The sequence below is a fragment of the Haemaphysalis longicornis genome, unplaced genomic scaffold (assembly GCF_048455015.1).
Source record: "Haemaphysalis longicornis isolate Haplotype H1 unplaced genomic scaffold, Haemaphysalis longicornis Haplotype H1 scaffold_10, whole genome shotgun sequence".
Classification (NCBI taxonomy): domain Eukaryota; kingdom Metazoa; phylum Arthropoda; class Arachnida; order Ixodida; family Ixodidae; genus Haemaphysalis; species Haemaphysalis longicornis.
Window position 1 is genome coordinate 3,277,259 of NW_027526204.1, and position 26,537 is coordinate 3,303,795.

General features: G+C 52.3%; 1 protein-coding gene across 2 annotated transcripts in view; it reads right to left on the minus strand.

The window, feature by feature from the left end:
• Positions 1–26,537, minus strand: part of Kin17 (kin17 DNA and RNA binding protein) — a 61,907-nt gene that overhangs the window by 27,236 nt on the left and 8,134 nt on the right. For both annotated transcript variants that reach the window (XM_077688782.1, XM_077688781.1), the window contains exons 7-8: positions 16,248–16,302; positions 4,313–4,511 (exon numbers count right to left, since the gene is read on the minus strand). In XM_077688782.1, the coding sequence (XP_077544908.1) occupies positions 4,313–4,511; positions 16,248–16,302 (254 nt within the window). The remainder of the gene's footprint in view (positions 1–4,312; positions 4,512–16,247; positions 16,303–26,537) is intronic.

Genomic DNA, 26,537 nt, shown 5'->3' on the forward strand with positions numbered 1-26,537 from the left:
TTGCCACGGGCAATGCCGCCGCTTGCCGCGCCACGCGCAGCATGCAGGTGGTATTTGCGGTGGCGCGTTTTAGTGAGCAGAAAACGTTCCATGCGGTTCACAGTTCAACATGATCGACGCTAAAGGGGCGCAGGTAACACGGCAAGGCGACAACGGGGTAACTAGAGCGCGGGGCATAGACCTCAGAAGCGAGAAATGCGGAGAAGGCAAAATGGTGAAGGTATTCACCGTCAAAAATGAGGGAACGCCTGATTGCCGTGGTTTATTCAATAAGTGTAATACAAAAAAGGAAGCTGGAGGCGCCCGAGCTGCAGCCAGCGGAAACGAAAGGTACAGAGAGAAGAGATTGTAGCGGGAGATAAAAGGGAGGGAGAAAGAGCAGGCATCGAGAGGGCGAAACATTCGGTTTGTTCGGAACAGCACCCCTCCTGCCGCTATTGTAAACACCCCACGAGGTGGATTACCATCCGCGGGGGAGGACTAATGCTTTTGTGCCCGCGCGGAACCAAGGCTGCACGGCCGCACCAACGCTCCCGCCTCCCGTCCACGCCGCAGTCGTCCGCTCGCGGCTCGCATGATCGTATCACCCGCACCGGAGTGGTAAATGCGTACAGATCATCCAAATTTTTTTACATTGCATACAATGCGTTTTCGCTGGGGAATTTAGAAAATTCGTATCACAGCGAAATTTGTATCAACCAAATTCGCATCACCGAGATTCCACTGTAAACAAATAAATGGGGCCACAGGCTGTGAGAAAGCCCCCCCCCCCCCGCAATTACCCCTGCATCAGCTAACCCCACGTGGTGGCCGCAGTTCAAGCACATGCACTGACGGCAGCTGTCAAGGGCCTGTGCCATAGGCAGTAGAATGCCACAGTGCAGGGCCAGTGTGGCCCTGGTGCAGATGGCTACCCTGCCCTGATGCTGGAGAAATGATACTGGCATGCTGCCTTGACACTCCTGGGCACTTTCTGTTCCCATGTGTTCAAGCATGTGGCCCTTATGCGGGCACTATCACTAGTTTTAATGCACACCCAAGTGAGAGAGCACTGCAGAGCTGATAGAAAGACAACTGAAATATGGCATTGGGTTTGTTGCCGTTGAACCTAGCACAGAAATTACGCCAGATAATCCGGGAGCCACTTTGCACCACCAGTAGTGGGAAATGGTCACAAAACATGCCGAACAAAAATCTGCTTGATTAAACGTCGTCCACACACCATCCAAATTCCTCTAGTGCGGTTCTGCCGAACTTAGTTTATTTCAGAAGTTTTCAAAGTCACAGCACAACAAGCAATGAGAACACTTCAAAGTGTTGTCACTGTTTTTTTTTTTTTTTAAGAAAATCTTTGCAGACAACCCCTTGAAGAAATCTTGACAGTCTGTAAGTGAGTGGTGTCATTGTTTTATTGGTGGATGTTGGGTTCCCTCTTGCTGGTTTTGTTTCCACGATGCCTGCTGAATTGATAGGCCAGATGTTGCAGCAATAAAATGTTACAATGTCAACTAACAAGCAGCACCGCCACATGATGCTGATGGTTTTTGTGCTTGCACCAGCCTGGCACAACTGCAGGTGGCTACGGCCAAACAGAAAAATAAACTTAGTTTGTTCTGGGTAGGCGAACGGCTCGGACAGTACCGTTCTGTTCCTGCCTTCTTCACAGACCTAATGGCCTCATACTTGACAACCACCCGGCCATCCCGACGTATGTCATGAACTTCAGTTGGATTCTCACAGCCCATTTGTGTGCATGCTGTCCGACAACAAAAGAGCACCAAGAAGTGTAGTATACAATCCATACAGTACAACTGTTCACAGCAGTACTAAATCCTTCCCTATGTACTGAAGTAAGATGGCAAGTTGGGCTAGTTGGTGCAGATTCAGATTCATGGTGGAAAACAGCGCAAGAAACACAGGGACAAAAAAAAAAGAGGCGCCGACGCACAGCGCTGATTCAATGCTGTGCGTCATCCCCTCTTCTTTTTGTCCGAGTTTCTTGCGCTGCTTTTCACCATGAACCTTCCCTATAAGCTCATGTTGGATTCACCGTAAAAAAAAATACCTACGATTCAGTTGCAGCAGGTGGGAAGGAGCACAAGCCGCATCACCAAAATGGATGTCAAGAATGTGCCCACCCATTTTCCGCTTCCTTTCAGACAATGTGTCAGTGCATCCAATGTGAGATAACAATCGCTTTCACCAGATACACAACTGTGACCTTACCATGGAGATTACGTACTCAGCGCAGACACTTTCTGTACGAAGCTCCAAGGCAGGCAAGTGTCCGCCCGCGTCCCTCCACTGGCAGGGCCAATCCCACTGACGGCACCGTCAGATTAATCTACAGTGCAGACCATTTATAATGGAACCGCTTATAGTGCGGGACCGGATATAACGCGGGTTTTCGTGACCACCGGTTTGCCTCCCATAGAACTCAATGCATAAGCATACCACTTAAGATGCGGTTGGCCGAAGCACAATACCGTTTATAGTGCGGTTTTTCGGCGGGTCTGCTCATCGACCGGCGCAGCGGGAGCATCATTTTAGGGTAGCAAAAGAAAAAAAGAAATTATGAAATCGGCCCTCTGACGCAGTGCGCACCCCTTGCTCTCCTTCAACTTCGACACGGAAGCAAAAAATGGGCACCCTTTAGTTCGTGCGTACGTGATAACCACAGCTGTCCTTGCTTGATGCACCTCGGAAGATAGCGACCGGCTCCCCATCCGCCCGCGGCAAGTTGTTTCTATTAATCGTGAACCGCATGGCCCGTTTTCGCACACGAATTGTGCACATCGGCGTTGCGCGTGCATTTTTTTCATGCTCGCATCTACGATTCCGCGCTCGCGGTGGCTTCTTCGCGTGGCAGCGGGAGGAGCCTGACGACTTGCACCAATGGAAAGACGCGCATCAATTGGCGGGAAAGCCGGTCGTGGACTAAAGTCCACTAAAGTGGACTAAAGTGGCTAAAGTCCCTTGATCAGATGAAGGGACTTTAGTTTAGGCTTACCGCCGCGGTATTTTTTGATGGGCGCTTTCACAAGCAGTGTGGATGGCAGTTTATATTCCACTTTGCGGTCGCATTATCAGCTCTTTTCTTGCATGAGCATCTTCGCTTGCGCCTCGTGCGGCATTTCAGCGAGCGGTTAGAAGTGGTCGCTGGAGCTGCCTGCACCGCTTCACGGCCAGTGCCGACGCCATGTTGCCGCCTCTTACCGCGCCGCACACATTACGTCAGTTGTATCCGCGCCGACGTCGCCGCGCCTGCGGCGTGCGCTGCACGTTTTCGCGAGAAATCGCTCCATGCAGTTCACGCTTTAGAACGTTGTGCAGATAAGCCACCGCTCTTCCCGAACAAGCGAGCCGCGCGAAGATTTCCACCACCAGTACGTTGCGCTGATAAGCAGCCGCCTTCGGCATCGTGAACGCAAGGTGGGGTAAAAAAAAAATCCCGCTGGCCGTTCTTATCATGTCCTGCGGCAGCTTCATAGACGCAAAAAACGCAGCCATGGTCAAACACAACGGAAGTTAAAGCCGCACTCGCCGTTTGTAAGACCGCGCTTTTACAATGTGGGAGACCCGGCAGCAGCGGCTGATGTTAAAAATAATACGAAATAAAGACCCTTCCTTCGTTTTTAGGCGCTGTGCGTTTGGGTGATAAAAAATTTAGGATGACTTGAGAGGTAGGTGGCGATTTGGTTGAATTCGCGCACGTTTTGGTTATAGTCCGGTACCGCTTATAGTGCGGATTTTTGCGGCTCCCGCGACATACATTATAAGCGGTCTACACTGCACTATGGTCAGGGCTCTTGTACCGCTTTTCCCCCTTGTGCCCTTTGAAGCTGGCTGGAAACCCCTTGCCTAGAGAGTGTGCCAGGGCGAATAAATTTAGATGAATAAAGAAAAAAGAGAACAGTGATGTCCTCTGAAGGACCTACACGGGCTCAACACGATATGCACAGCAATTTCGCCCCCCAAACATGGTTGCTTTGCGAATGACAAGACGCCACCATTCCCACCTATCCTTTTGCTGTACTAACAATTTTAAACGCTGTTTTTTTCCCCGCACAATAACACTGCTACATCAAACCTTTGAGTTTGGTGTACACACTGAAGTACATTGAAAATAAATGTGACGTGTTATTTTGATCTTGTGACTGGCTGCGTTGCATATTTGCCCGTTATTTTGCCGTGCCTGTGCACTTACGTACCTGGTCATGTTTCTTTGTTTTGTGACGCCCCCCGCCCTGCTCGGGTCTGCTGCATTTTCTAGGTGGGTAAATAGATGGACAAGCGTTTGGCGGCCACTCACGGGGGTGACCCAGTAGGCGCGGCGGTTGGCCTGCTCCCTCTTCTCCTCCTGCTCGCGCATGATCTCGTCCAGCGCTGAGAGCTTGGACGGCGGCTTCTTGGGCCGGGGGGCCTCCCCCTCAATGCCACTCAGTGAGGACGGCTTGTGCTTCTCTGCCGACCTGCTGCTGGAGGCCGCCTCCAACGGGTTCACCTTCTCCCTGTGGCAGGGGGAGGGGGGAGCAGCAGCTCTCCAGCAAACACGACAAGCACCAAACACAGTGTCCTGCAAAGCCCCTGCAAACACTTTTTAACAATGCTCCAGAAAGACAAAGACATGTTTGGTTCCCTCAAAGCTCTGCCACAACAGAACAGCGATCGTGCCCATTTCACAGGCAGGTGCGAATAGTACCGTATCTATCCAATTACAAGGCAGTCATGATTGGAAAGTAAAAAAAAAAAAAATTGCCATGTTACACAGGGTTCGTACAAGGTTCAACAGCAAAAATTCGAGGGTTTTCAAGGACTTTCAAGGACCAGAAAATAAACTTTCAAGGACCCCATGTAATGTTCTTACCGAGATTTCTAACTTTTTCAACACAATGCAAAAATTACTTGTTGCGCAATACCTAAGCACGTTAGTGGAAAACACTTAGCCGGGGGCTAACGAGTTTGCGGTAGCTCCCCAGCTTTATTTTGTATTGCTTCATTGGTGTTTCGACGTTTTTTTTCTTGCTGTTTTTCTCAGGCTCGTTGATTTCAAAACATAGGCAATGTTGCTGCATCCAGTGTTTTGTCACTAAAGCAGACCTGCCAACCCCACACTGCTCGAAGTACTACAGAAGATGCCAAGAAATACTAAAATTGCATACAAAAATACTAAAATGCCAGTTTATTCCTCAGAAACTCGCTTGGACAAAATACATAGCAAACATATCACAAAAGACGGACAAAATATTCTCAGAATTAAATCTTGGAAGTGGAAAGCCGGGCTAGCACAGAGGCCGTTGCTGCCTCGGCACATCTTGCAACAATCAAATGCGCAGCTGTCTTTTCGGACATGCAGGCGCCTTTCTGACTTTGCTGAAAGCTCTTTCACACTCTGCATTGCTATGCGGGAGTGTCAAGACCCCCAACATAACTTTCGCAAGTTTAGCATACTTCAAAGTGCCATCCACTTCTCGCAGATCGGAGACCGCACGCCACTGCTCGTCGATCCGCTCCTGCTTTGTTTCTTCAGCGGGTAGTTCTTTCAACTGAAGACAGGCAAACTCTGCCCGATTGTCGTCCAGAGCAGGATTGATACATTGCCCCTCTTGAACTGGTACAAGCACTGGGAAGCGGTTGACTAGATACTTGATATCAGTAAACCTCGTAAGTTCAATGGAAGCAAGCCTTGCCACTTCTGCACTCTTCAACAGGTCACACTTCAGTGGAAATTTCAAGATCATGTACCTACTCTGTTGCCGGCACGAAGAATCTTCTGATTCATGTAAAAAACTCTACCCCCACTTCTTTCTTCAGGCTTTACAAGCTCTGCGTGGTCTGGCTGACAATTACTAGGTCTTCATCATCTCTTTGGGTGGTTGAAGACTTTTACTCAACGTTGGTCAGCACAGCAAAAAAACAAAAAAAAAACGCACACAACGCACCACACGAAGCACACAGGGGGCCCTATTCTCGACTGCACAAATTGCCGGCATTTCACCCATGTTTTTTTGCGTAAGCACGACGTAAGCAATCAGTGACGTGCTGCACCTATAGCTATGACGACATGCAGTGTAATTTGACGAGTCACTCATAAAGATCGCTACCAAGGTATCAAATATTGTGCAAGAAAGATATAAAAAAACTTGGCATGTACTATAAAAATTAAGACGGTAGCTGAGGCTGACAAGAAAAACACATTTCTGGAGATCAAATTTGGCGCCAACACCACAAAGCGATCGAGTAACGTTGATCCAAAAGCGAGCGAAAGGCGGATGTCGAGCGAAAGAACATCACACAATTTTTTTTACTGTATCTATTTATTTCTTTCAATCGCTTTTATTAACATAGCTGGGCTCTCTGCTTCAATGCAAGCTTTGTTGCGTTATCACCTTCCCTGCCGCCACCGCCGCCACGCCATCGTCTGCTGCTATGTTACAAGTTTATGGCATGATCACACAAAAAGACGGCCGCGACCATCGCTTCTATGACACATAAGAGCAGCGAAGCGCTACGCCTGATAACCGCAGAGTGCACCGATGTCGCCGATTCACTCATTCGTCAAGCTCGACTGCAATCAGCGCTGTAATGAACTAAATAGTCACTTTTCATTGTTATTTTTCTCTTGAGTTCGATCATGTGACCCAAGAGCTTACTAGGACAAGTATGGACAAATGCCATGCATTGGGTTCTCTTTGTCATGGAGAGGCTTGTACTACCCTCTTATGTTGCGGTTACACCAAACAAATAATTTTTATTTCATTGCCAAAGGAAAATACTGCATGTTATTTGTATGTTCCATGATCGCTGACTTGGAAGCAGTTGAAACTATAATTTGTTTCGGTAGGAAACATGCTTTAAACAGCGCGCATGCGAAACTGCGCCTGCTGCAAATTGCCGCACATTTCGCGGCGCCGTAAGCCGGGGCAATATTGTGCCCTATTTTGCTTGTATTTTGCGACAAAAACAGCCGCCATTTTCAAGCTGTTACGTAGCATTATGCCACTTTTATGCAGGCTGAAGTTGCCAATGCATGACGTAATCGTTCCCGCCAACTGTTTAAATTACGTCACGCCTTCTCAGCCAATCACAGAGGGGGGGGTGTATTACAAGCAGTATTGTTGTTGAATAGCAAAGACAGGCTTACGTTGTCATGTCCGCTGCATTTAGTATGGTTTTTCATTGCCGGCCAAGAATTATGCGCCTTTAGTAACGAGAAATAAGGCAAACTTTAGAACTGGTGTCCGTAGACAACATGAAACGTCAAAATGACGACAGCACACACAACCGCTTTGTCAACCGGAAGCACGTGACCAAAATTAAAAGCCAATCAGAAAAGACTTCCGGAAAATTGCCTGAATTGCCGGCAATTTGTGCAGTCGAGAATAGGGCCCAGGGAAACAAAGAAAAGCGAGCACACTTCGAACAGTCTTCGGCTTTCGCTCTAGATACAAGCCGATACAGTGTTGCCAGCATGACTTCGTGAAATGGGGAGATGCAGCCACTAGATTGGATTGTATGGACCAACTTTGCCAAGTTTTCGGCACGAAACTTAAAAAATCGTAAAAATATAGTTGTCATTACGATACTCGTAAAAATGTGCTGAAAATCGGGCACTTTACGATAAAATCGTAAAACTTGGCAGGTCTGCTAAAGGTATCAGCTGAAAATATCAAGTCAACAACTGTTGCAGAATCTCCTTCTCGACAATGCATCTTTTCAACTGCCTTGCTCTTTCAAGCTGCTTTTTTTTCCGGAGATTTCAGATTTTCAAAACTCTTTTTGCTTCTATGTACGTACAGTTAACACCCGACCTAACAAATTCACTAGAATTATATTGTTAAATCGGAAACTGTAAAATTGGCGCTGTCCTTCCAAGTGCAGTTGATTCCATAAATTCCAGCCTCAATTGAGGCGCATCCCAGCATCCACCATGACACCGTAACTGAGGCAGCTGCGGCACTCGCCTGCCGACAATTTACCAATGCATTCAGAGCCTGTGGTGATAATGCCAATAAAACGCCAGTGTTCTCAGGGAAATTAATTTGTTTTTTAGCAAAAAAAAGGCTGTGATTTTCACCTGCGTGCGCTTCTTTAGCTTTGGGCAGACAGACTTCTCCTAGAATGCTTCAGGTTGGCATGACTTTTAAGCACCGACTCTTCCAGTGACGAAATGTGAAAGATATTTCAAATCAAAGTGACAAAATGTTTTCTGCATTCTTCTGCATCCTTCATCTGCTTGCGCTGTACCACTTCAACACAAGAGACAAATTGCTGCCCGGTCTGAACTTCATACGATTCGCATTCGTTGGGTCGGGCGAAACCTTGTCTTTGTGGGGCTCTGCTCAGCCATGACTGCTGAGGGATGCACTTCCCAGGCGTGAACTTTGTGGGGACCAGGGTTCCGGCCGCAAGGCTAGCTCGGCTGAACTCCGCCACGGACCGCCGTCCGGCGTGCGGCAGAGAGCAGCAAGGAACACACGAACACAACGAACGGCCAAACTCTCGTTTATTGGCGTGCCACCAAATCACGTAGCCGACTCTCGCTCGTCCCGACCCAGCCGTCCGGCGAGGATCAGGAGGCAGGCGCAAGGGGGTAGACAAAGGATGGTGGGGAAGCCGGATCTCCGGTACTCACGTCTCTCCTCGTTGACCGCTGGAACCCAAGAGAACCTTCCTTCGTCCCGCGCGCCGAGACCGGCCCACCGGGGCCCCGAAGAACCGGTCACGTGACAACGATCGCCGCGCCACGACACGCCAGCGGCGCGGCGCGAGCGACGCATCTGCCGAGGGGAGAGAAGGAGTCTTCCCCCCTCGCCTCGGCGGCCGCGGCGAGGAATGGGGAACGCGCCCGGACTCTGGGTTTCCCACATCCCTCCCCCCTTTGACCGAAGCCCCTCGGACCCGAGGGTTCTGGCCGGCGGTGGTCTCACCGCTTGTTGCGCTGCATCGTCCACTCCTCGGGGTTCAAGCAGTCCAACGCCGCACCTGCGCAACTGCGCTTCAGTCCACATTGCACCGCACGTCGCCGCCACATAGCACACATAGTTCGCCACAATCCGCCGATTGACCCGCTTTGTCCGTCTGCACTCAAAGCCGGCCGCGTGCGCTGTCCGCCGGCCCATGGTCCGCAGGCCCCGCCGGCGAAGTAGGCTGGGCCGTATGAAGACAGGGCCCGGGCAGCAGGCTGCTCCCAGGCGGCCACCAGCCGCAGTGGTTCGCCCCGCGCCGACGGTGCGTTTGGTTGCCGCACCGCCGGCGGCTTCCACCGCTTGCGGGGGTCAGCGGTGACGATCCCTGACGACTGGACCCGGGCAGGAGGCCGCGTTGTGGTGCTGCCGCTCAGGTGGCTGGCTAGCCAAGCGCCGGCGATGGCTGCCGCTCGGCACACCTCCGGCGGGCGCCTCCGCCAACAGGGGGCGGGGCGCGATCAGCTGACCGCAGGAGCCGGCCCGCCGCGCGGCTCGCTCGCTGTACGGGCGGCAGGGTGCTGTTTCGGCGTAAACAGCCGCTCGGCTCTCGTTCCCCCAGGATAGCGGCTGGCTGGCTCGCAGCAGGCCTGGCGTGCTGGCGTCGTGGACCCTGGGCGTGCGGGCCCGAACCCTCAGGAGATGGTGGCCCACCCGGTCAGCGGACTCGCCGATTGCGGGTGTTGTAGCGGTGCGTCGGGAGTCTTCCCTCCGCGCCTCCCTCGAGCTGGCGGTCTCGCGCGCCCGAGGTTGGAGCGTCGGCAGTATCTTCCCTCCGAAAGTACTGCTTCAGCTCGCCCACGTGAATGGGGCCGCTGATTCGACCCGAAATCGGGTCTCTCAGCTTGTAATTTAGCCGCGAGAACTTCTCGGCGACCACGAACGGTCCGACCCATCGGGGTGCGAGACCGGCCGCGAACCCCGCGCTAGCGTCGCTTAGCGCGTGGTTCCGTTTCAAGACAGTGTCGCCCGGCTGGTACGCCACGTCTCGATGAGCTCGGTCATAGGCCGCCTTCTGGTCGGCCCTGGCCTTACCGCGACTGCGGTTTGCCTCCTTGATGGCGTCCGCCAACCGCTCGCGCAAGCGCCGTGCGTAAGCCGCGTCTGCTGCTTTCGCGGGGACTCCGTTCGGCCGTCGGGCCAGAACTGTATCCGTCGGCGTGTTCAGCTCTCTGCCGAACATCAGGAACGCTGGCGTGAAACCCGTACAGCGATTCACGCTTGTGCGCAGAGCGAAGGAGATTGAGCTCAAGTGCTCGTCCCAGTCTTTCTGCCGTCTGGCATATGCTCCGAGCAGTGGCTTCACGTCACGATTGCGGCGCTCCGTCACGTTCGACTGGGGATGATAGCACGATGTTGTTTGCTGCCTGACACCCATGGCCGCACACGCTTCACGAAACAGTCTTGATGTGAAATACGTGGCGTTGTCGGTAATCAGCCGCTCCGGGAATCCGTAGCGACAGAACACTTCGGACAGCTTTTGCAGGATCTCCTGTGCTGTCGCTTTGCGCAGCGGATAGAGTTCAGCGATCCCACTGAAGTGGCATGTCACCACGAGTACGAACTTGTACCCTCTCTTGCTGCGCGGCAGCGGGCCCATCAGATCGCACGCCAGGATCTCCCAAGGCTTTGTGCTCACGATAGGCTGTAGCAAGCCCGGCGCCTTACCGCCTCGCGGTTTGCGCTCTTGGCAGACGTGGCATGTGCGTACGTAACCACATACTTGCGCCTTCATGCCGGGCCAGGTAGCATACCGACAAAGCTTCCGCCATGTCTTTGGCGCGCTACCGTGACCGTCTGCGTCGTGGTAGTGCTGCAAAACAGCACACCTGAGCTTGCGCGGGATCACGGCCTTAAAACACTCGTCCGAGTCGTTTTTGCCGGGCACGTACTTCAGCAGAGCCCCGTCGGCGTCAAGCAGGTAACTCTCCAGCTCACTCGCAGCAATACCAGCTGCATTAGAGCTCGCGCCAGCTGCAATACCAGCAGCTTCCCGGCGCCCGCCATTCTCCGGTGTTCGATTTGCCTGAGGGTCCGTCTCTTCACTAAGACTGGCGATCACCTCCCGACAAAACAAGTCCTCCTGCTGAGCCTCGAGTAGCTCCTCCCGACTGAACGCAACCTCGAGAGGAAGTCTTCCCCCAACGAGGTGCACGTGCGCTGAGCGTTCGGTGCACGGGGAGTCCCGCGCATCGCGCTCCTTCCGCGCCGAGAGAGTTTGCTGGTTCTCCGCATCCTCCTCGGCTTCTCCGGCCGGTTGGGTGTCGTTTACCGGCGCCCGTGACAGCGCGTCGGCAACCACGTTCGAGGCGCCTTTGCGATAGCGTACTTCGTACTCGAAGCGTTGCAATGTCAGGGCCCATCGCGCGAGCCTCCCGCAGGGCTCGCGGAGGCGGGAAAGCCATGTCAGGGCCATGTGATCGGTCTCGATCGTGAATTTGACCCCCTCTACGTACATCTCAAACTTGCGAAGTGCGTAGATTATGGCCAGACACTCCTTCTCGGTGACCGAGTAGTTTCGCTCTGCTGGTGTCAGCGCACGGCTCGCAAAAGCCACGGGTCGCAGTTGTTCTCCGTCCGCCTGGAGAACTGCCCCTACGCCGAGGTCACTCGCATCCGTCTGGATAACGAACGGCCTGTTCAGATCCGGCAGTTTCAGCGATGCAGTGTCTGCGACAGCTTCCGCCAGCTGGCGTAGGCTGCGTTCCTGCTCCTCTCCCCACTCCCAAGGGGCGGATTTCCTCAACAGTCTTGTCAAGGGTGCTTGCAGGCGCACGCAAGCGGGGATAAACTGGCGGTAGTAGCCGATCATCCCTAGGAAGCGCCGGACTCCGGCGACATCCTTCGGCGTGGGAAACTCCAAGATCGCCCGAAGTTTCTCGGGATCGGGGGACGTCTGTCCGCGTTCGATCCGATAGCCGAGCAGGCTCACCTGAGCGCTGCATATTTGCGCCTTGGCAGGATTGATGGTGATGCCAGCCGCCCGGAGTTTTCCTAGGACGTCTTTCAGGTGGCAGAGGTGCTCTTCGAAGGTTCGGGAGTAGACGACGATGTCGTCTAAATAGGCGAGGGCGTGCTGCCACTTTGCCTCACCGAGCACCCGGTCGATCAAGCGTTGGAATGTGCTGGGACTCCCGCACAAACCGAAGGGCATGCGTACGAACTCGTACAGCCCCCGATGGCAAGTGAACGCAGTCTTGCATTCATCGCCGGGACGCATCTCGACCTGAAGGTACCCCTTGCTGGCGTCCAGTATAGAGAAATACTTCGCGCCACCAAGATTCGCGACGATCTCGCCTACGCTCGGGAAGGGGTACGCATCCTTTTTCGTGACCGCATTCAGCCGCCGATAGTCCACGCATAAACGCCAACTACCGTCTTTCTTTCGAACGAGCACCACTGGGAACCCCCAAGGACTCGTCGAGCGGCGGATAATGCCTGCTTTCAGCAGTTCCTCCAGCGCCTCATCAGTTGCCTGCCGTTTAGCGGGGCTGACGGGACGGGGGTTGCATTTCCATGGTTGAGCATCGCCGGTGTCTACGCAGTGCTGCACCAACTTGCTGCAGCCTGCTTGCTCAGTGAATATCTCGCCGAAGTCGCCTAACAACGACAAGACGCGGTCACGCTGCGCCGCTGTCAGCTCGCTAGCGTCTGCTAGGAGCGCGCGCAATTTCTCGTCCCGGCCACGGGATGGAGAGCGTGCGGCGCAGGAGAAATCAGCCGCGGCGGCAACAACGACCGGGCTCCGGGGTTGCTGCGCGCGCCGGCTACCGGCTGCGCCAGAAACGACTGCTTCTCTCGGCGCGGGGGAGTGGGACGTTTCGGCCGCCTGCATGCTCAGCGGTCTCGCTGCAAACGGCGGCTCGGCGAACGATTTGAGCGGCGAAAGCGGGTTCCCCCGATTGCCTCCGTTGCCCGTGTCGACGACAGGCCCAGTCTTGGGCATGAAGTCTCTCCCCATCTGCTCGCATAGCGGCCTCGCTGCGAGCGGCGGCACGGCGAACGGTTTGAGCGGCGAAAACGGGTTCTCCCGATAGCCTCCGTTGCCGATGTCGACGACAAGTCCAGTCTTGGACATGAAGTCTCTTCCCAAAATGACTGGGACCGTGAGTCCGGGCAAGTGAACGAAACGCATTCGCCGCACACGCTGGCCCCAGCGCACGACGAGGCGTACGTCACCGCCTGATGTTGCATCGCCACAAGCCAGCTGAAGCGGCAACTTCCGCGCGCGCAGCCGAATGGCTTTGCGCTCGAGATGGGAAACGGCCTCGTCCCCTATTAATGAAGTGCTTGCCCCGGTGTCCAGCAGTGCCTTAAACTCTCGCCCCGCGACGGCGAGGTCGAGAAAGGGCGCCGGCACATTTGTCGGGACTCCGACTCTGTACGCGGCGGGAGCGGTGGCGATGCTTGCCTCTCGGGCGCTTCGATCCGCCGCCGGTGGGCTCACCGACGGCTGAGCCCGTTTCCCTGCTCGACTGGGCAGAATCGCGCAATGTGACCGGCCTGGCGACATTTGTAGCAGCGGACGGGGCTCCGTGCTGCGTGACGCGATGATTGAGGCTGCTCGGGCGCTCCGCGACCGGCTGGCCGCATACGGTTCTCCGGGAGCGAGTTGTGAGCGGGTGCAGGCAACTGCGGCAGCGCCGATCCCGTGTAGGGAAGCCCGAGTGGGCGCGCGTTCGCCGGCCGATCGTCCAACCGGTTTGCTCTGTGCTCTGCGCGCGGGGCTGGCAGGGAATCCGGCCGTATCGCCTCCGCGTAGCGCAACCCATACGAGTAGGGGTCCAGGGCTCTGGCCCCAAGATCGAGCGTCTCTCGCTGGCTGGGTATCAACGTAGAGCCGGGCTCGACCCGTCCGCTGCCCGTAACGCCGCGCCAAGCACAGCTTGGTTCCAGTGTTTCCACCGGAGGCGGCGGTGGCCGATACGCGCGTGCAGCCGCGACAGCTGCTTGCACGCGGCGAGCTTCGGCCGCCAGCTCGTTGAGGTCCCTACAACTGCAGTTCCTCAAGTACAAGGCAAAGGTGGGGTGGCATTGCCTGACGACTCGATCGACCCGCTCCGGGCTCGGGGCATTTGGGTCGGCGTACTCGTAAAGTTCTTGCATCGCACGAACGTACTCGACGAGCGATTCATCCGGGGCTTGGGTGCGCATTTCCAACTCCCTACGCATTCTTGGTAGGTAGTCGATGGGCAGGAATTCTTCCCTGAACATCGTTCGAAAGTCGTCCATCGTGCGCGCCGTATGGCCTATCATCCGATACCACCGGGCGGCCTGGTCGACTAGGGCTGCGGGCAGGACTCTGCGCAGCACCGCGCTCTCGCTGATGCCGGTCGCCTGCTCGTAACGGCTCAAAGCCAGCAGGAAAGCGTTGGCGCTCGACTGATCGCCGTAACCGCTGTACGTCGGCACCGGTAGCTGCACCCTGGGCTCGGGTGAGCGCGCCGCCTGCAACGCCTGCTGCATAGCGCTTGCGAGAGCGTTCGCGATGGAAGCTGCGTCGGCAGACATTCCTCCGCTTACGGGCGTCTGCGAGCCGACTGGCACGAGAGGCGCGCTGTTTCGGGCTTCCGCGTCAGCGTAGGCCCTGCACCTGGAGTATGAACGCGCGGCGTCGTCTGACGAAGAGCGCTCGTGGAATCCGGAGCCTTCCGGGATTCCCGTTGCTGCGCAAGCCGCGGCTGCGGTTGCGTAAGGGCCGTGGAGAAGGGGGACCCGAGCCGCGTCGGCGGCTGCGGAGGACGCTGTTGATGCAGGGCATCGCGAGGGCTCCCGGGCATGACCACAAAGGTCCGCCAACAGCATCAAATCCGCCAACTCATAGTCGTGTGACATGTTCCTTTCGAGCTAGCGAACCTCGAATTCGACTGAAGACGAGTCCCACGTTGGTGCGCCAAAAATGTGGGGACCAGGGTTCCGGCCGCAAGGCTAGCTCGGCTGAACTCCGCCACGGACCGCCGTCCGGCGTGCGGCAGAGAGCAGCAAGGAACACACGAACACAACGAACGGCCAAACTCTCGTTTATTGGCGTGCCACCAAATCACGTAGCCGACTCTCGCTCGTCCCGACCCAGCCGTCCGGCGAGGATCAGGAGGCAGGCGCAAGGGGGTAGACAAAGGATGGTGGGGAAGCCGGATCTCCGGTACTCACGTCTCTCCTCGTTGACCGCTGGAACCCAAGAGAACCTTCCTTCGTCCCGCGCGCCGCCCCGAAGAACCGGTCACGTGACAACGATCGCCGCGCCACGACACGCCAGCGGCGCGGCGCGAGCGACGCATCTGCCGAGGGGAGAGAAGGAGTCTTCCCCCCTCGCCTCGGCGGCCGCGGCGAGGAATGGGGAACGCGCCCGGACTCTGGGTTTCCCACAACTTCAACTATGTCCCTGTTCACCGTTTACTATGAAAGGCAAACTCAAAAGCAGCATATGAGGCGCAGTAAACATGCAATGAGTGAGCGTCCACAGACTACGACAGAAGATGCGAGATTTATGAAGTCGATGGTTGGACGGCATACCGTCTGGTCAGGTAGCATACTACAAAACAAGAAACACAGGTCACTGGCCAAGTCAAAAACAAATTGACGTTTCGGGAGCGCTACGGCTCCCTTGTTCACAATGAACAAGGGAGCCGTAGCGCTCCCGAAACGTCAATTTGTTTTTGACTTGGTCAGTGACCTGTGTTTCTTGTTTTGTAAGATGCGACATGAGGAACTGCTGGATTCCACTGGATTATATCACCACATGGATTGGATTGAGAAGATCCACTTACGGTGTTGCCTCATACTAACAAAAATCCGCTAAATTTATAGCAATTTCACACAAGTCTCCAAAACATGTTTGTTACAATGATTTTTACATTGGTTAACATTAACCTCTATGACAAGCTCTTCAAATTCTTGTGAAGAGACTGATTATCCCTGTAAAAATCACGGGTTTCCAAGGAGTGCTACAAAATTCCAGGACTTTCAAGGCCTTGAAAATGACACTTCTAAATTCAAAGGTTTAATATATACTGAGCTTCATATATAAGGTTGGGTATGGCTTTGAGAGTAGAGATTTTGGAAAAGAAGGCCTCGCCTTGTATTCGAATATAGATAGTATGGTAATCGCTGCTTTTGAAGCGAATAACAGCAGTTGCCGACAACCGGGCCATGCCCACATTAGAGCCAGCCAGGGCAGGAAGGTGGCCACCTCGGAGGTGGCCAGCTCCCACTGCAGTCCGACAGCCGCAGGCGAGTGGGGCCCCGACGGATCCTCCCACGGAAGAGCTGCTGCGCACTTACTTCCTGGCCGCCTCTTCCGGCTGCTTGGAGGATGAGGGCGCCAACTTGAAGACAACTGCAAGGGAGGGAGAGACGGGCACTCTCACTCCCACCTACCACGGGCCGGGAAATCCCCTAGACTTCCCCGAATTTTCTCTACAACCCAACATCAGGAAAAGGTGCACGGCACCTCTACACAAGACCTGCTATCTTTAGAGTGTCTTGAACCCAGTGTTTGAAATAAACATCTGCTTGCACTCTGTCCTTTTAGTAACCTTTCCTAGGCAGCGTTTCTTTCTTTTTTTTTGCTGGATTACTTGTATCGCCATGTATTCACCATTCTGACACATTGTTGTGCCTCTTGATTTCCTTTGGTTTATGTAATGTTAAAAATATTTTGGCTCATCCTGCATGTCTCGAAGTGTGTATGTAAGATATTTCTAATGTGATGTATAGGCTGTATGCGATGTATGTTTCTAATGTGATGTATAATGTAATGCATAGACGTCTTGCATAGACTACCGTCAATGCTCGTTGCAGTGGATCTGACAACAAAGGACTTCTGGTTACGAGCAAACCAACATTCCTGTTGGTTTGCTTCTTCCCCATGAATTGTCAGTGGGGATGAATAACAAAGGACTCGGCCAAGCAGACTGTCGGCTACAACAGACTTAAATTTTGAGTGACAACTGTCTTGACTAGATGTTAATAGCAGACTTCCGCAGTGCCGGCGTGCCGCTTTCCCTTTGTTCATTTTGGCAAGGAAACTACTATGATGCAGCTACAGCAGTGGGTCAAGGATTCTGCAGGGCACTATTACCTGGTGTACGGCATGCCGGAGGTGCTGAACAATCTGATCGGATGGTACGAGAGAAATGCCAACGATGGAATGACATAATGGGCGGGGAGGTATGCCAAGTCTTTGTGACTAGGACAGGGTTCCTGGCTCGACATGGCCAAGAAGGCAGCGCATATTCGGCAGCGGTGGCTCGAGTCATTGGTGCTTGCTTGGGAAGAAGAGCGCAGGCCTTTTAGGCATAACCTCACGCAGTTCCCATCGTGGCAGTCAACAAGCAGCAGAGCAATCCGAAGCTGGTACGGTGGGGTTGCAACACCGCAAGAAGGGAGGGTGGGGAACACTGGCACAGGCATAGAGTTTCATGCAAGAGGGAAATCTGGGGCCACTGTCTAGGGGAGCCGTGCTTGGTCGAGCGTGCCGTCATGTGCCGGGCAGGCACGTTCCACCTGTCCTGGGCATGGCTCATGAACAGGCTGAAAAGTTGGCTCTGGCTGTAAAGAAGCAATAATATTCCTGTAGACGGTTCATCAAATTTGTTGTGTTATTATAAAATTGAACCTCCAGAAAGATTCATTTGTTGATGATGATGATGGTTTGATTTTATTGGCGCAAGGCCGACATGGGCAAAGAGCGCCAAACACAAAGTTATTTGATGAGGAGAGAACACGAAATAAAATCAGTTAAAAGACTATGAGCACGGCTGGTATAAAGGGCCAGGGTGAAGAACAAGAGTGGTTAAAAGATAAATAAGTTGGCTGGTGTATAGGACCAGGGGTAAAACTATGAGTGGTATGAGATGAGTTGTAAAAAGTGAACTTCTGATAGGAACTTAAAGGTGCGCTGAACAGAAAACATGGCATCGTCTCCTAAGAAGTATGACGGGTGTGGTGGAATATGTCGTGTGTGTAGTTGTGGGAAGTGTTTGCGTCGTGTAATGTCGAGTGCCTTACATTGTATGAGGATGTGGATCACGGTTAGGGCCTCTCCACACCTGCTGCACAGAGGTCTTGGAGATCCTGTGAGCAGGTGGGAGTGTGTTATATGAGTGTGGCCTATCCGTAACTTAGCAAGGGCAACTTCAGTGTGTCTGTTGTGTGTGTCAGTCGTGTATGGTCCCAAGAGTGGCTTTATTATGTGTAGTTTGTTGTCTGTCTGTTGATTCCAGAGTGCTTGCCATGTTTCGCGAAGGTGTTGTCTGATGTGTGGCTTGAGGTCAGTGTAGGGTACTGCTGCTATGTCCGGTGTATTTGTATGTGCAGCAGCAGCGGCCATCTGATCAGCGGTCTCATTTCCCGCAATCCCAGAGTGGCCTGGAACCCAACACATGATCACCTCGAGATTTAATGCATACGCTGACATAATGGCTTTATACACTACATTAAGAACATGGTTTTTAGAAGACTTGTTGGATGACAATGCATGTACAACACTCAGTGAATCTGTGAAAATGATAGACTTTGGTATTTCATGTTGCACTACGTGATTTAAAACAAGCAAAACTCCATCGGCTTCCGCCGTAAAAATGCTGGTCTTCGAGTTCAGGGTCTTAGAGACTCTAAAATCGGGTCCGTGCGCCGCACACGACACAGTAAGGGCAGTTTTTGATGCGTCACTGTAAAACTCTGCACATTCATACTTAGACTGCAGGGACAAAAAGTGCTGCAAAATAGCAGTTTGTGGTACCCTGCTTTTATCAATTTTCACGAAGGACAAGTCACAACACACAGGTTGAAGCTGCCAGGGTGGTAAGACGTCAGTAAAAGAAGATGTGTAAATGTCTAAAAAGGAGATGTCGAAATTTGAAGCTTCCTGTCTCACTCTAAGTGAGAACGGCAAAGGAACAGACGGGCGATTTACAAACAGTGGCGATGTGGATGTATCATTAAAAACAGGTTTAAAAGGATGGTTATTCAAAGATGAAATTTTAAAAGCGTAGAGAAAGTCCACATACGTTCGTTGGTACTCAAGGCACCACTTATTACATTCAACATATAGACTCTGGGCCGGGCTAGTGCGGAAGGCACCCGACGCAAGGCGCCCGACGCAAGTGGAGTACTGGATCAAGACTTTTTAGGGTTGTTTTCGATGCCAACCCATACACGACACTGCCGTAGTCTAATCGAGACCCGACTAACGTGGTAAAGACCCGGAGAAGCAGTTCTTTGTCTGCACCATAGGATTGGTGGGAGAGGACCTTGAGAATGTTTAGTGTTTTGAGGCATTTATGTTTAAGTGCTTTGATGTGTGGGATGAACGTGAGCTTTTCGTCAAATATGACACCTAAAAACTTGTGCTCCCGTTTAACAGGAATAGGTGCACGGTTAAGTGTAATCTCAGGGTCCGCGTTAATCCCGTGCTTGCGGGAAAACACAACACAAGTACTTTTGGCCGGGTTTAGTTTAAACCCGTTAAGGTCCGCCCAGCCAGCAAGTTTCGTAACACCGAGCTGTACTTGACGTTCGCATATTGACAGGTTACAGGATTTAAAAGATATTTGCACATCGTCTACATAGATGGAACAGGAAATGGTCGGCGGCAATGCTTTTCTGAGGGAGTTCATCTTAACTATAAACAACGTGCAGCTTAGAACTCCACCTTGCAGCACACCATTTTCCTGCAAATATACATTGGAAAGTGCACTGCCAACCCTCACTCGAAAGGTTCGTTCAGCCAAATAACTACAAAGAGTGTTTATCATGTTGCCGGAGACACCAAATGACTTAAGGTCCCTGAGGATGCCGTAGCGCCAGGCTGTATCATAAGCTTTTTCAATATCGAAAATTCCGTAAGGCAGAACTGGTTATGGACAAATGCATCTTTCATGTAGGATTGCAGTGCAACAAGTTGATCATTGGTAGATCGGCCCACCCTGAAGCCTGCCTGGCAGCCCTCGAGAAGACCGTTGTACTCCAGAAAGTACACGAGCCTACGGTTTATCATCTTCTCGAGGAGCTTACACAGGCAGCTTGTCAGGGCGATGGGACAACTTGCGGGAGAGGAAGGGTCCTTCCCCTCCTTCAGAAAGGCCACAACTATGGCCTCCTTCCAAGACCTTGGAAGCTGCCCCAAAAGCCATATTCTGTTGTAGAGGTGTAGGAGTGTCTCAAGAGTGTCTGCGTGTAGGTGTTGTATCATGGTGTATGTAATGCTGTCTGCCCCTGGAGCTGAGGGCTTACAAGTGGAAAGAGCAACCTTCAGCTCATGAAGTGTGAATTCAGAGTTGTAAGCAGAATTCGACTTGTTCTTGTCTCGTAAGGGCTTCTTTTCTGCAGATGTTTTGTGTTGCATGAAAGCATTAGTGTAGTGTGCTGAGCTGGACATGTGTTGGAAGTGTTGTGCGAGTGTGTTAGCCTGGTCTTCCAGTGTGTCGCCTGTTGTACTAACCAGGGGCAGGCTGTGTGTCTGTTGTCCTTTTAGTTTTCGTATTCGTGTCCAGACTTTGTGTGCATCAGTGTATGAATTGATGGAAGTGAGGAAGGTGCGCCAACTCTCCCTTTTCGCCTCACGACGCACTCGCTTCCCAAAAGCCTTTGCCCGTTTAAAAGAAATGAGGTTATCTGACGTGGGGTACCGGCGAAGGACACCCCACGCCTTGTTCTGGGCCTCTCGCGCCCGCCTGCAGTCCTCGTTCCATCAGGGCCTCCTTGGGCTGCGGGACCCACTGGAGACCTGGGGAATGGACTTCTCGGCGGCGTTGAGGATGTGCACCGTGACGAGTTGGGCGGCTTCCTCCACGTGTAGGTGTTTTATGGATGTGTGGTGTATTGAGATGTTTGTGTGAATGTGCTCCAGTTTGCTTGTGATTCATTAAACCTTTTATGGGAAGATGGACTGTTCGGGCCTATACCTATATACGTTAATGAAGTGGGGAAATGGTCACTACCATATGGGTCTGTGCCCACACCCCACTCAAGACATGGAAAGAGAACTGCGGAACCAATAGCCAAGTCAAGATGCGAATATGTATTGTGTCCTAAGTTATGGTATGTAGGCTGTTTTTTGTTGAAAAGGCATGCTCCGGAGGATGTAAGAAACTTCTCTATCAGGCGACCTCGGGCATCCGTTCTGGAGGAGCCCCAAAGAGAGTTGTGCGCATTAAGGTCGCCTGTTAGTATGTATGGTTCGGGCAGCTGGTCAACCAGTGCCTCGAAATCAGAGCTCAGAAGTGCAAAATCAGGAGAGATGTAAATAGAGCATACCGTTATCAACCTATTAAATATTATTGTACGGATCGCTACAGCCTCGAGGACAGTGTTTAAAGAGAGAGGGTGGCATGCTAATGATTTCCGGACGATAATGGCCACACCTCCTGAAGCGTGGGTGCAGCCAACCCTGTCCTTTCTGAATACCATGTACCTATTTAAGAAATTTGTTTGTTTAAAATTAAGGTGGGTTTCCTGGAGACACATGATACTTGGCTGACTGGCATGCAGAATCTCAGACACATCGTCAAGATTTTTAAGGAAGCCTCTGCAGTTCCGTTGGATGATGTTTTGTGTTCCCATTATTTAAATTTAAGAATGACTGGAGTGTGTGTGTTCGTGTGTGTTCATGTGTCGTCTTTCGGGGCCATTACTTTTGGATTAGGCTTTTTAGGCCTTTCTACTGGCTTGGCCATCGGAGGCCGCTCCTTGCGCTGCGTTGCAGGCAGGAACGGCGCGACATCCATTTCATCATCAGATGTCCTGGGGGTGCCCGTCAAACCGGGCGCTCCGGACTTGGTCCCCCTTCGGGAGCCCTTCATTTGAGCCGCCACCGCCGCGGGCGTCAGGGACGCCAGAAGTGGCACGGGCGGTGCGGTGACGGTGGGAGCCGATGCGGGGCCCCCGATGTCCATCCCCTCGACACTCTCCAACGCACTGGAGGACGGGGAGGAAGCGGCGGGAGCGGCGGGAGCGGCACCGGTCCCAACGGAAGAGGTTGGCACCACAACCGCTGCTGCCTCAGCAAGCGGCGTGGTGGCAGGTTGGGCTGCCTGAGGCAACCCAGGGGGGGGCGGGGGAGGGACCACGTCAGACTCGCTGAACTGGGTCCCTGTGGAAACCAGGCGCCGCTCCGCCCCCCGGCGAGCTGCGTCGACGTACCTCCCCAGGGGGAAAGAGGCGAACCTCTTCCGCGCCTCTGGGAAGGTGATGTTCTCAGTTACCTTGATGTTGATTATCTTTTTTTCAGTTTGGAATTTTTCGCACTTGCGGGAGTAGGCTGCATGCGCCCCCCCGCAGTTCACACAAGAGAGGGTGTCGGATGGACAGTTGTCGCTGGGATGGTCATGCGACGCGCATTTTGCACACGTCGTTCGGCCACGGCAAGAGTTTGTACCGTGCCCGAACCGCTGGCACTTAAAACAGCGCCGAGGGTTCGGGATGTAGGGACGGATGGAGCAACGGATAAAACCTGCATTTATGTGTTGTGGAAGAACTGCGCGGTCAAACGTCAAGATAATGTGCTTGGTGGGAATCTCCTTGTCGTCTCTGCGGATAGTGATGCGTCTCACGGATGTGACGCCCTGACCCTTCAAGCCGGCAAGGAGATCCGCATCCGTTTCGTTCAAGAGATCCGTCTCGGATATCACACCTTGCGAGCTGTTGAGGCTCCAATGGGGTGTGACCCTGATGTCTAGATCCGCCAGTCTAGTCTGAGCTAGAAGCTTCATGGAATGCTGCTTGTCATTTACCTCGATTAGTAGTTCACCAGACCTTTGTTTTTTGCACTTATATGATTGTCCTATTATGGCTTCAAGATATTTTGCGATCAAGAAGACTTACTGCGATACAAGAGGTTGGGTAGCATTGAGCGATTCCATCACAAGAAATCGAGAAAAATTATACGGTTCAGGAAATGTTAAAGATGGCAATGAAGGAAAAGATACTTTGGTGCGGCCCCTTTTCAGGGACCGATCACGTTTGGGGGGGGGTTTTGATAATACCATAGGGCATACTATAAAAGCAGGGAGACTGGGGTACTTTCTTCTTTGACCTTACCCTGGTAGTCAAAGAGGTCCCAGAGCTCCCTGCCTGACAGGCAGGGAGCCCATCGGCCGGAGCTTGACCAAGGCTTTGACGGCCACCGTTTACGGCTTCTACCCTTCACCTTTAAACACCTCGCCACGGTTGGACACGGCTTATGTTGGGAGCTCGGGGTCCGCGGTGTCGCTGCTCACCGTCACCATGAATATTCAAGGTGTTCCATGCAGTAGGGAAGATTTTGTTACAACTGGGCCAGAGGCACTGAGGCTGGCAGAGGACATCGGAATGAACAAACCATCACCGCTGCAGCCAGCTGGTCTGGCAACCGTGCCAGAGATGCACAGTACAACAGCCAGCGGAAGCGGAGGCCCCTGCAGGATGTCCTTCCTCAGCATGCAGGGGGCCCACAAAGGAGCCTCAGGCACGCCTGAGCATCTGTCCTGGGAGTGAATACCCGGCCGTCGAGTCTGCCATTGTGGCATTTATCACTCCCCTGCATGGATCGCTCCCGTTCCGCTTGATGAAAGAGGTAAGAAATGCCTCAAGCTGCTGTTGCTGTCCGTGCAGAGTACTTTACATTTCACAGCTGTCCTGCACCAGATTATTTCGTATCAGCTGCTTTACTGACCTGACTAAGATCATTGAAAGTGCAGAAGCTACCATAGGGAAACATCAGGCAGCGATCCGAATTGTTTCACGAAAGTTTTCAGGTAAGCCTGCCTCGTCACAAAGTGTTTGAAAAGGCCCTGGCTAATGGCTAATTCTGCTGGCCATGAGTGATTTTGATAGTCGGTTAGTAATTGCTTACATTTTTGCTTTATTTGCTAAGCTTAGCGTGCATCTCACGCACTCGACCGCATGTGCTGGGCCTTTTCGAAGTGCCTGTGGTAAGCTTCGAAAACGTTAGGCGATTCTTTTCCCCTGTGTGAAAGCTGTGCAGAGATCCTGCTGGCGTGTAGAAAGAACAGATTGTCTTCAGCATGCATATGCAATACGGGTCAAAGTTCCCCCTTGATGACCACCTCGTTCGAACGCTGCATACTTTGAATACATCCGGATTAAGGGTGTCTGTTGTAATGGGCGTAGGCTGCATTGGCCTTACATAAACAAATGAATGAATAATTAAATAAATACACACCTTGCATTCTGTCAGAATGCACTTTGCAGACATTCCTCAGGCAAAACCTGCCACAACTGCAAACCCTTGGGCGCTCACTCTACCGCAACAAACAAACGACAGGAACGTCATTCCCAGGGAAAAACAAAAACGAAAAAATGGCCTCCTTCAAGGGAGAGCAGAAAGAAGGAGCTGTGTCAAGAACAACACCACATCTCCCTGTTGGCTTTCGGAGGACAGGAGATTTTCCGAGCCAACCAAATGTGGGGTTATGAAGGTCTGTCCCCTCATGTTGGCTCATGAGCAGGAGCTCATTCACCGCACGGGGGGAGAACTTAAATGCACCCGCCGCGGTGGCTCAGTGGCTAAGGCGTTGTGCTGCTGAGCACAAGGTCGCGCATTCGATTCCCGGCCGCTTTTCTGATGGAGGCTAAAAGCAAAGAGATTTCGGCACACGTTAAAGGTGGTCAAAATTAGCCCGGAGCCCTCCACTACGGTGCACCTCATTGCCTGCGTTGTGTCGGCGTGTTAAACCCTACAATCAATCAAATCAATCGAGAACTTAAAAGCACGAGCCACTGAGGTAGCTGACCTGGGCGAGGTGGTGATTCAGGCTAACACGGACACTACAGGCCTGCATGTGTTCTTTGCGTCTACTTTGTCTCTTCAGCGGCCATTTTATTCTCACCAGTGAGCACGAAGCAACTAGCTCAACAAGTTTTCTTAGCAAGTGGTGCTCACTGCTTGAAGGGGTGCTCTCACGGAATTTCGTAGCTACAAGGCAGAAAACAGTATGCCTCAAATTTAATATAAAAAGTCCCTTGGCAAGACCCAACAACAGGTCCTGCACAACTTCCAGGCAAATATGCAGTTTCTCAACATGCAAGTTTTTCTCAACGTGCGAGCTCACCACGTAAATTTTTACTTTCCCTTTTTTTTTATGCTCACTAGCTTCCCCTTGCCGTTGCGGAACGATAAGCCCCAACTGCAACTTCTTTCTTCTGCACCCGGCTCATTCCTGCGTGTGCTACCTTTCCGCCATAATCTCACCCTTTCAGACAACCTGGGGCCTTTCTAGCACTGTGCATCCTGGTATGGAAGAGCCTCAGGATCGTCACAGTGGCTGGCTGCAACCGCTTGTCAAGCCGCTCACTAAGGGACTGCCTTCGTTCATGCCGGACAGCAAGTCAGTTCAAGGAAAGCAACAGCTGGGCACCGGGTTAGCTGCTCGAGTCCCCCTTTGCGTTTGCTTTCTTGCATGACGCACAAGCATTGCCCGAAACAAGTGCACGCTAACTGTGGTGTAAGCAAGTGGAACACAACCTGTGTAAAACCTGTCAGCCAAAAAGAATTGCTTCCTGCCAACAGCTCATAGCCGCAACTTGTTGGCTTGGAGTCAGGTCGCACCAGCCACTAGCGCCTCCTTTTCAATGACTGGATTCACCAGTCAAATATGTATGCTTCCCATATCCACGTGTTGGGGAACCGGAATTTTATCGTGGAAATGTACATCAAATTTTTCTTCCACTGCTTTACCATCTTCTATGCCTCTGCAGATCTGTTAAGTCCTTTCAGACATTATAGCAAATCTATTCCAATTGAAAACAGTCAGTTCTCAGTATATTCGTACTCAAAAATGCTCAGTTCAATTCACAGTTACGATTTGCTATTGACCATCCCGTCGCAGTCCCAGATATGATATTTGCACACCTCTATTATTTCTGCGACAGAATCATTCTTGTGCACTGGAAATGCCAAGTTCCAGCTCCCATGCTTTTTTAAGCTGAACTAAAGTATGCCAGTTGAGATGTCTGACACTTCACAGGATGAAACATGCCTGGTCTTTAATTACCTGGCAGCAACCAACCACTGACAGGAAATGTTGCACCATCCACCAGCAATTTATTTGTTGCTCAAGCATCCCACAGTTTCACATGACAGGCTGCAGTCAAAATTCACAGCCCTTACCTTCCAAAAATGAGCGCGCCCTCACGCATGTGAACATAGAAGACATGCGAAGTGGTGGTGATTCCGAGTTGTGAAATTACGGTTTAGGCACGCTTGAGAATTCCACAAGGTCCCAGAATCTTGGACATGACAGCTTCTACAAAGGTAGCGAACTCAAAGTGGTTTGACTCAGATCCAGCAGATGAGGCTTGCGATGATAAGAGTGAAAAAAATCCCCTGGCCCAAGTGCATTATATACAATAGGCTAAATGTCTGTTGTTGTGGATGTATTCACACACCACGACGAGTGACACAAGGGACTTCTACGGCATGAGTACGCTGTCAGAAAAATGTTCAGACTCATGTTCTTGTACATGCACTTGAAGACAAATTATAATGGGGATTGTTCATTTTCAGGTTTTTAATTTTTTTTTTAAATCGGGGTAAAAATCAGGTGCTGTTTTTCAAACTGATTGTTGGAG